At 41.0% G+C, this 10968-nt stretch overlaps 1 protein-coding gene across 1 annotated transcript; it reads left to right on the plus strand.

Moving 5' to 3' along the window:
- The first annotated feature begins 5125 nt into the window (after positions 1-5125).
- LOC116373013 (B-cell receptor CD22-like) lies at positions 5126-10968 on the plus strand. Its single transcript, XM_031821648.1, has 10 exons — positions 5126-5843; positions 6082-6429; positions 6611-6814; positions 7640-7978; positions 8061-8309; positions 8588-8851; positions 9052-9142; positions 9253-9304; positions 9388-9602; positions 9960-10968. Exons 1-10 carry the CDS (start codon positions 5789-5791, stop codon positions 10039-10041), a joined length of 1899 nt encoding a protein of 632 aa, XP_031677508.1. The 5' UTR covers positions 5126-5788; the 3' UTR covers positions 10042-10968.

The following is a 10968-nucleotide window of genomic DNA, read 5'->3' on the forward strand; positions in this document are numbered from 1 at the left end:
CAGTGTACAGCTTGAGTCTTGCACATAAATAGTATCACCATTGTCCAACACAGAGAGAAAAGTACAACGTTTCAACTCCTTTCTGTCGGCAAATGAAAAACAAGCCGGTAATAAAACCCAATATAATGTTATTGGTTTCATCGTACTTTGGGACAATGCTATTAATTAAATTGTACTTTTGGGACTATGCTATTTGTTCCATTGTATGTATTTGGACTGCACCTGCGGTTTGTCCTCCTGTCCAGGGGCTGGAGCTGGAGAGCACCAGGCTGGTGATCAGGTACCCAGACCACTAGATCCAGAGAACCCCTCCCTCTCCTCAGAGGACCAACTCAATAGGCCTCAACACCTCCTCAGCCTCCCAGTACGCCTCCACAGGGTAAAGACATCCACCTGTCATTCAACACATCATTATGAGATATTCTAAAGTGTTACCAATCAACTCATATTAACTTTTGAAATGTACAAAGTGATGGAAGGAGGAAGCAGGAGCTCAGGTGCAGGTGTTTGTGTTTTCATACTGTTTGTGTGTCTCTCTCCCAGGACAAGGAGGATGGCTCCCATCAATGGTGATGAGTGTTTCTTCTGGAGGACCACTGGCTGTTTCTATGGTGACAGGTGTCACTTCAAACACAAGCCTGACCAGAGAGGAAGAGACAGAAAACCATGGCAACCCTGTCCACCATGACAACCCTGACCACCACGCAGCGACTGGATAGTACAGAGGGAGGAGAATGATGAAGATGAAGGAAGAGGATGAGGGACTGTGTCCCTACTTTAAAAGGGAACAGGAGGTTTGGGGGGGATGGTGGATGGGGGGGTGTCACCCCGTTTGTAGTCCTCTGGCAGAGACCACAGATCCCAGACAGAACACTAGCCATATATAATGAGTGTATGAAGTGTCAATCAAAGTGAAGAGGACTGCACCTCTGATTTCCTTCCCCCTCTCCCTCGGCCAGAGCTGTGAAACATGGAAATGAAATCATCACTAGAACTTGAAGGGATCTTTGTCCAGTGAACCGCCTCTATGATGACCATGTTGTAGACACTAAGGGGGCTGACATCTGTTGTTATTATGTGTTTTACTGTGTATGTATGGTCATGTGACTGGACATGTGACCCCTTGTGATGTCATTGTGAGACTCACTGCCAGCCTGATGCCATAGGGTGCCTAGTAATTGCTCCTATAGGGGATAAATAAATGTTATTTTTGAATTGAATTACAGTTGAATATGGGGCATGTTCCAGGCAGACTATATGTCACCTGCCTGCTCTCACAAACATGAGTCCTTCTCCTTGTTTACCTAAAGGGGTACTATAAATCAAAATCAAATAGCTAAATGATCCATGGAATGACAACCTTAAAACAATTCCATATGTCAGCAAGTGGAACCCCCCCCCCCCCCCCCCCCCGCAAACGGCTCAGACTTTTAGAGGTTCAGAAACCCAGTGTTAGAGGAAGCAATGACCAGCACCTGAACAAACAAATCAAATCAAATTGTATTAGTCAAATGCACCGAATACAACAGGTGTAGTAGACCTTAGTGTGAAATGGTTAATGATAAGCTCTTAACTAACAATGCAGTTGATATTATGTAAGCAAATCATTTTTTACAATTATTTAAATAATGCTTCAAAAAACAGATCAGACAATAAAATAACAATAACGAAGCAGCAATAAACATATAATAATTAATTAATAAATAATAAATAACAATAATTACATGAAAGATTATTCATTGTCATTTAAAAAAAACATGCATCATGCAGACACAATGGGACACAATAATCCCAGACAGAAAGACAGACTTAGTTATATGGATGTCAGGGTTCACTTTGGGTCCATTGTTCTGAAGATCAGAGAGCTGAAGACATCTCTTTCACACAAGCACACAGTGAATAAACAGAGCAGCTTGCCTTGGCCTTGTCATAATGACAGCTCACTGTTGTCTGTTGTTCCTAGCTAGCTAATGTTGATAGCTAAATGTTAGCTAACTAACTAGCTCTCTCGCTAATGATGGGGTCTTACTGTAATTCAGCGGCAGCACATCATATTGTTCACAATCCAGTACATTCAGAGTAGCTGTGTGATGCACAAAAATGCTTGTTTATCGCTGAATAACAGCAGCTTCATGTAGCTAACAAGCTAGCTGAGCTCACTAGTTCACTCAATTCAAACACCAGCTCAATATAACTCCCAATAACACAGTATTTGTACGTGTGTGCCTGGTTTATTCTATATATATTTACATTTTCAAATGTTATTTTACCTTCTATTTTGTATATTTTCATCGGACTAGTAGGGACATATGAAGCCTGGAGGCTGCAGTAATGTTGAGATGTCAGTAGGGAGAGCTCTAGTCTAGAACACTGGAACCAAAGATACTCCCCTTTCATCTGTTCTGGAACCTTCAGTACCAGCTGATGAGGAGTGATGGGAATGGGTCACATGTTGTCTCTTGTAAAACATGTAGGTCCACTCCTCATATAAAGAAATGCAACTACAGTATTCTGACTTTAGACCATTTTCTATTTAGATACAGTAACATCCCTTATGTGACATGTTGTTGCTGCATGTTAATGCCCTGACTAGACTACTTTAAAATGTGTCAACCACAGAACTCACACTTAGGCTATGTCTGCTTCTACTAATACTTACAGTAGACTACTTCTTGTTTCCACACAGTGACAGTAAGTTGACTAACTGTTCAAGACCTCTCCCCTTCACTTCACTCTGTAAGTACACTTGACAATATCTTGAAATATAGTTTTAGTTTTGATGTTTTTATCCAAACATCACATGACTTCCTGTATCTTTGTACTTGTTGGTTTATTTTGAACTGTGTTCTGGTTGTAACATCAGGGCCTGTATTCATAAAGTGTCTCAGATGGTCCATATAATTATGATCTAAAAGGCTAAACTGATCCCAGATCAGCTCTCCTACTCTGATACACTTTGTGAATACTGACCCTGGACTGGGGTTTCACGTGTTTAGTTTAGATCAGTTTATTCATTTACATGTTTAAAACATGATCAGTAGAGTTTGACAGTAATACCCAGATCTCCATTCAATGTTCACTGTTTAACCGTTTAACAGTGTAAGTTTAACAGGGTCAAGTATAACTGTGAGTGAGTGAGTGAGTGAGTGAGTGAGTGAGTGAGTGAGTGAGTGAGTGAGTGAGTGTGTGAGTGTGTGAGTGAGTGAGTGAGTGAGTGAGTGAGTGAGTGTGTGAGTGTGTGAGTGAGTGAGTGAGTGAGTGAGTGAGTGAGTGAGTGAGTGAGTGAGTGAGTGAGTGAGTGAGTGAGTGAGTGAGTGAGTGTAAATGTATTTTTACATATGAATCTGATTGTTGGATACAGAGTCATGACCAAAATTATTTGTACCCTTGACAAATACAGAGATATATTGTATGCTATAAAAAGATGGGGTGTACATTGTACATGTGGTTTCACATAAAGACTTGTGCATGCTGTTTTAAGAGCTCTGAGAGCAATACATTTTGAAAATGGCCTAAAGCGTGACAGTAAGAGTGATTAAGTGGATTCTTCGTAAGAGCTTTAGGAGTAGTATAAACCTGAGACACAGTGATGGTGGTTGTGTATAGGAGTAGTATTAACATGAGACACAGTGATGGTGGGTTGTGTTTAGGAGTAGTATTAACATGAGACACAGTGATGGTGGGTTGTGTTTAGGAGTAGTATGAACCTAAGACACAGTGATGGTGGGTTGTGTTTAGGAGTAGTATTAACCTAAGACACAGTGATGGTGGGTTGTGTTTAGGAGTAGTATTAACCTAAGACACAGTGATGGTGGGTTGTGTTTAGGAGTAGTATTAACATGAGACAGTGATGGTGGGTTGTGTTTAGGAGTAGTATTAACATGAGACAGTGATGGTGGGTTGTGTTTAGGAGTAGTATTAACATGAGACAGTGATGGTGGGTTGTGTTTAGGAGTAGTATTAACATGAGACAGTGATGGTGGGTTGTGTTTAGGAGTAGTATTAACATGAGACAGTGATGGTGGGTTGTGGTTTTGTTGGTTTAGATGCACACACTCAGTGTCACTTCCCTGTTCTACTTTCCTGTCTGTCCTCTCACAGACCTCCTGAATCATATCAGAAATCTATATCTGCACTCTAGACTATTCAGAATATGTTCCTCTGTGGCTCAGTTTGTAGAACATGGCTCAAAGACTGTACATTGCTTTTGATAAGTAAATGGCAATATGTATGGACAGCAGACTACAATAGACCACACAGTCAGTACAGCAGGCTATGGTGATGTTCAATCATGCCTCTCCTAGATACAGCTTCTACCAGTACTGTACAACAGAGGAGGCTGGTATACAGGAGGATGGGCTCATTATAATGGCTGGAATGACAGGAACATCATTCAATTTATTCCTATTTCTTCCCAAATGAATGAGGACATCATGTGGACTGGAGACTGCAGTAATGTAGCGATGCCAGTAGGTGGAGCTCTAGTCTAGAACAATGAACCTTCAGTACCACTTTGATGCAGCTGATGAGGAGTGATGGTCATGGGTGTTTAAATGGAATGGGTTCTAATTGAATAACATCAATGAACTTTGACCTGTATATTCAGAACTCAGAAGGGCATTAATGTTATAAGTAGTATAGTCAACACATTGTTTACATGGTTCTGTATGTAGTATAAAAGACCACAGTGAAAACTGACACATTTTTTAAATAAAATAAATATATGCCCAGACTTGTCTTTTACACCATTTCTGTTCTATTACAGTAACAGCCCTTTTCTGGTGTGTTGGTCTGGTTGCCATGTTAATGTCTTTACTAAACAGGAAGGACAGTTCTGCATCCACTACTTGTGTTCTGACTGCTTTTATAAGGTGTCAACACTTACTTCTTGTTTTCACTCACTACCAGACAGTTGACTCACTGTACAAGACCTCTCCTCTTCACTTCACTCTGGAACTACTCTTGACAATATCTTGAAATATGGTTTCTGGTTATTTGTTTTTGGTCATAAGTCAAATACTCGTGGTTAATGTATCATTTGTGTGTGTGTGTGTGTGTGTGTGTGTGTGTGTGTGTGTGTGTGTGTGTGTGTGTGTGTGTGTGTGTGTGTGTGTGTGTGTGTGTGTGTGTGTGTGTGTGTGAGAGAGAGAGAGAGTGAAAGAGAGTGAGAGAGTGAAAGTCACTGGCTGTTTAGCCTCACAGCTTGAGGATAGGTGCTGTCATTGAACCTGGTGGTCAGTCTTTAGTCACTGGCTGTTTAGCCTCACAGCTTGAGGATAGGTGCTGTCATTGAACCTGGTGGTCAGTCTTTAGTCACTGGCTGTTTAGCCTCAGAGCTTGGGGATAGGTGCTGTCATTGAACCTGGTGGTCAGCCTTTAGGCTGCTGTACAGCTTGACAGACTGTAGAGGATTGAACATTTATCCTCCTATATTTGGGGTTCTGAGAATAAAACAGCTTCAGGATAATCAATGTAGAAATGTGTGTTTACAGTACAACAGAGCTGTTCAATAAGTGATTGTTGTTGTTTACAATGATGATGATGACTACATATATTAGGAATTTATTTTTTGCATCATGTCAGTTTAAGTAGACAGACATGCAACACAACACAACCATATAGCACAATACAACACAACACAACACAATATGAGCCTGGTTCATTTTTAGTAATGAGGCACTGTACTCCATTTACAGTTTCTACTTCAATGTATCGGGTGGAGTTAATCACCAGTTATAGAGTGAGTTGTTGTTTATGTTTCTAAGACTGCAGGGTGGGAGATGCAACAATGGCCTTGAGAACAGCAGGAAGTGTTTTGGTGGTCTTTCTCTGGTCTGTGACAGGTATGGTCTCATTCATAACTTATACGTTGGTCAATCTACAGACATTTGTATTACATGTGCTTGTGTTCTGTTAGGCATCTCCACTTCACTTTAAATAGTTGTGTTTCACACCTCACTGAGTGATGATTATCTGTGGTTTCCAATGTGGCAACAAAGTGTGGACAAACCCTAAACAAAGTGTGAGCCAAAATACCTTGTTCTAATACTGATACCATTGTGATGTCTAACTGTGTTTCAGTGGTACTGGGTCAGGATGGCTGGAGTGTTACATACACCACTCAGAGTATCTGTACCTTGAGGGGGTCAACAGTGGATCTGTTCTGCTCTTACACATATCCCAGAGGTTATACAGTCACAACAACCTTCTGGTTCACCAAAAAGTATGATGTGGAGAATTATGTGAGTCTGTTAGATGACCCAGACTACAAAGGTCGTGTGACGTACCGTAGCAATAAGAAGAATGGCCACACCCTGAAAATCACAGACCTGAGAGAGAGTGACTCAGCTACGTACATGTTCAGATTTATAACAGATCAGACCAGAGGGAAATATTTTGGGAGCCCTGGAGTCACTCTGTCTGTTACAGGTACAGTGATATTATATATAGTGTTGATCTGTTTAAATTGTTTAATTGGTTCAGGAAAATTGTCTTGATTTGTAGAGAAATAATATAAAAATGAATGTATGGTATAAAAGGAATGTCTGAATTGCCTCATTTGAACTAGACAACAGGTCATAGATGGTTTTAATGTTGTTATCTACTCCAGACCTGCAGGTGAAGGTGACCACTACATGGTGGTCAACGACACTGACCTGTAGCACCACCTGTACTCTGACTGGTAACCCCACCTACACCTGGTACAGGAACAGTAAGATTGTACAAGAGGACTCCTCCCCCTCATACACAGTCCAATTTAAAACTGAAGACAGCTTCTACTGTGCTGTAAAAGGCATTAATTCTCCTGCAGTGTGTGAGTGTGACTAATACACTTTTAAAGTCTGTCAAAATCCTCCAATACACCATTGGTCAGTGTTGATGTTTAGTGAAACAGACATGAGGTAGAGCTACTATTCCATATAGATTAATGGTGGTTGATGTTTAGTGAAACAGACATGAGGTAGAGCTACTATTCCATATAGATTAATGGTGGTTGATGTTTAGTGAAACAGACATGAGGTAGAGCTACTATTCCATTGAGATTAATGGTGGTTGATGTTTAGTGAAACAGACATGAGGTAGAGCTACTATTCCATTTAGATTAATGGTGGTTGATGTTTAGTGAAACAGACATGAGGTAGATCTACTATTCCATATAGATTAATGGTGGTTGATGTTTAGTGAAACAGACATGAGGTAGAGCTACTATTCCATATAGATTAATGGTGGTTGATGTTTAGTGAAACAGACATGAGGTAGAGCTACTATTCCATATAGATTAATGGTGGTTGATGTTTAGTGAAACAGACATGAGATAGAGCTACTATTCCATATAGATTAATGGTGGTTGATGTTTAGTGAAACAGACATGAGGTAGAGCTACTATTCCATATAGATTAATGGTGGTTGATGTTTAGTGAAACAGACATGAGGTAGATCTACTATTCCATATAGATTAATGGTGGTTGATGTTTAGTGAAACAGACATGAGATAGAGCTACTATTCCATTGAGATTAATGGTGGTTGATGTTTAGTGAAACAGACATGAGGTAGAGCTACTATTCCATATAGATTAATGGTGGTTGATTTTACAGTTCTAAATACTGACACCATTTGAAAAATGTACTTGTGTTTCAGCTTTTGAGGGTCACAGTTATTTCCAGGTGACTTACACCCAACAGAGGATCTGTACCTTGAAGGGGACATCAGTGGACATATCCTGCTCTTATACTTATCCCAGTGGTCATACAGTCTCTGAAACAATCTGGTATACAAAAGGAAAACTTGAAGAGGCGTCTCAAATCCTGAGCCCGGGCTATGGACGTCGTGTGGAGTACCTTGGAAATATGCAGAGTGACTCCATCCTGAGAATCACAGACCTGAGAGAGGAGGACTCAGCTGAGTATAAGTTTAGATTCAGAACAGATCAGACAACCTGGGAACCCACCTTCCCTGGAACAACTCTGACTGTGACAGGTAACACTGCAGGTCACATCCTATCAATACTGCAAAGGATTACTTAATGATGTACTCAGTGCTTTAATCCTCTTTCATTTAGGTCTGCAGGTGAAGGTGACTCCTGCCACTGTGACAGAGGGACAGAAGGTGACAGTGACCTGTAGCACCACCTGTACTCTGAGTGACAACCCCAATGCCACCTACATCTGGTACAAGAATGGACATGTAACCAATCAATCTAACAGTCTGTTCCTAAACCCAGTCAGCAGTGAGGATGCAGGCAGATACTCCTGTTCTGTAGAAGGCCATGAGGATCTCCCCTCTGATGAAGAGACTCTCACTGTCAGATGTGAGGATGTGTGATCCATCTCCAGTTGTATTCTTTTAGTAACATCTTCTCTCATCTATTATATCCATTATTTCAATCTTTGTCCAAGTTCCATGATTGTACTCATCTCATTACTGTAGTAACTACAAGTACTTCACAAACACTGTATTGTTACATTAATGTCTAAGTTACACATATTTATATTAATATTTCATTTATTTTAATCATAAGTCCAAGTTCCATGATGCTCCTCATGTAAAGCTCTATGTATGAACAATGTGTTACATATTGTCCACCAGACGGCCCAAAGAACACCTCAGTGTCAGTCAGTCCCTCTGGTGAAATAGTGGAGGGCAGTTCAGTGACTCTGACCTGCAGCAGTGATGCCAACCCACCTGTGGACAAATACACCTGGTACAAGAAGAACGTAACCTCACCAAAAGCATCAGGACAGAGTTACAACATCACTAACATCATCTCTGAGGACAGAGGAGAATACTACTGTAAGGCTGAGAATACAATATCATCTAATAACTCTACAACTCTGATGATCATTGTAGCAGGTAAAGTTACATCTTCAATACAAAACTACATGTTTCAATCTAATCTTAATCACTATACTTTGTCTTATTACACCTTAGTTTATAACTCTACATTGGGTTCTAAGATCCCTGAACAAGTATTGTATTAATGTCCTGTATTATAGTTTATTTTAGTTAATTATATAATGCCATGTTCTCATATCATCCATATTTTATTATAGGGAAACAAACCTCAGTTCTGACTGCAGCTGTAGGAATCATAGTGGTTGTTCTGGTTCTCATCCTCTGTCTCTCTGGACTCATGTGGTTCAGGTGAGTGAAAATGCATATTATCATGTTGTTCATTATTTAAACGTAGCAGTCTGATCTGTTGTTAACTTCATTATTTAATACAATTATTAATTCATTAATGTGCAAAACAGGAAGAAGGCCTCCAAATCCCCCTCTGACACAAGAGACACAGCAGACGGACAGGTGAGTCTGTTGGAATCAGAAGATGACTGTATTCTTTGTGGAACATTTTCTTCCTCATGTTGTCTGTCCTCTCTTCCCATCAGGGAGACTCTAGTCCAGTGTATGACAACGTCTCAAGCCTGGCCATGAGCCCCAAAGACAACCAGGATGACATTCACTACGCCAGCGTCCACTTCTCTCACTCCAAAAACCAGGAAGTGCCTCTGTACTCCACCGTCCAACAGTCTCAAACCCAGAAACAGGAAGAAGATGTCCAGTACTCTGCTGTGAAATTCAACCGCCCCACTGCTGCCACCCGGTGAGCATATTCTGCATTAATGGCATGCATATGCTGTTGCTTATTGTAGTAGATGTCATCAATATGCAAAACAGTTGACCCCTAGTGACTACTAGTGATGTCATTTCCTAAAACTTGTCTATTCCCAAAAATACCAACCCAACAATGGACAACTCAATACAATTACTATGACATGTCTATAATGAGGGAGTGATTTGATGATGGTTTTAAGGAAATGTTCCTATTTGATCCAAATGGCACCCTATTCCCAATTTAATGAGCTCCACATGCCCTGGTCAAAGGTAGTGCACTATAAAAGGTATAGGGTGCCACCATTTGGGACGCAGCCTTTGTTTCATTTCTGTTTCTCTGCTTCAGTCCCGTAGCAGCACAAGCATCTGAGGAGAACTCATCTGTCCTCTACAGCACAGTCAACAAACCCAGAACCAAGAAATCCTGAACAGAACTAACCCAGAACCAAGAAGACCTGCACACAACAAACCCAGAACCAAGAAGACCCGAACATTACAAACCAAGAACCATGAAGACCTGAACATTACAGAACCAAGAAAACCTGAACAGAACCAACCCAGAACCAAGAAGACCGGAACAGAACTAGTCCAGAACCAAGAAGACCTGAACAGAACTAGCCCAGAACCAAGAAGACCTGAACACAACAAGTTTAACAAAAACCTTGTATATCTGGACCTGTATATTATAACTTAGTGGTATAATTAAGCAATAAGGTCCGAGGGGGTGTGATATATTGGCCTATATACTGTACCACGGCTAAGGACTGTTCTTAAGCACGACACAACGCAGAGTTCCTGGATACAGCCGTTAGCTGTGGTATATTGGCCTATATACTGTACCACGGCTAAGGACTGTTCTTAAGTACGACACAACGCAGAGTTCCTGGATACAGCCGTTAGCTGTGGTATATTGGCCTATATACTGTACCACGGCTAAGGACTGTTCTTAAGCACGACACAACGCAGAGTTCCTGGATACAGCCCTTAGCTGTGGTATATTGGCCTATATACTGTACCACGGCTAAGGACTGTTCTTAAGCACGACACAAGGCAGAGTTCCTGGATACAGCCCTTATCTGTTGTATATTGGCCTATATACTGTACCACGGCTAAGGACTGTTCTTAACCACGACACAAGGCAGAGTTCCTGGATACAGCCCTTATCTGTGGTATATTGGCCTATATACTGTACCACGGCTAAGGACTGTTCTTAAGCACGACACAACGCAGAGTTCCTGGATACAGCCCTTAGCAGTGGTATATTGGCCATAAACCACAAACCCCCGAGGTGCCTTATTGCTATTATAAACTGGCTGCCAACATCAATAGAAAAGTAAAAAAGTATTTTTGCGTCA

This window comes from Oncorhynchus kisutch, unplaced genomic scaffold (assembly GCF_002021735.2).
Source record: "Oncorhynchus kisutch isolate 150728-3 unplaced genomic scaffold, Okis_V2 scaffold4004, whole genome shotgun sequence".
Taxonomy (NCBI): Eukaryota; Metazoa; Chordata; class Actinopteri; order Salmoniformes; family Salmonidae; genus Oncorhynchus; species Oncorhynchus kisutch.

Bases quoted from the DNA above. Each gene is read 5' to 3' on its own strand.
- LOC116373013 (XM_031821648.1), top strand. From the start codon at position 5,789: ATGGCCTTGAGAACAGCAGGAAGTGTTTTGGTGGTCTTTCTCTGGTCT. The intron at 7,979-8,060 runs GTAACACTGCAG...TCTTTCATTTAG, and splicing joins AACAACTCTGACTGTGACAG to GTCTGCAGGTGAAGGTGACT. The intron at 8,310-8,587 runs GTGAGGATGTGT...ATTGTCCACCAG, and splicing joins AGAGACTCTCACTGTCAGAT to ACGGCCCAAAGAACACCTCA.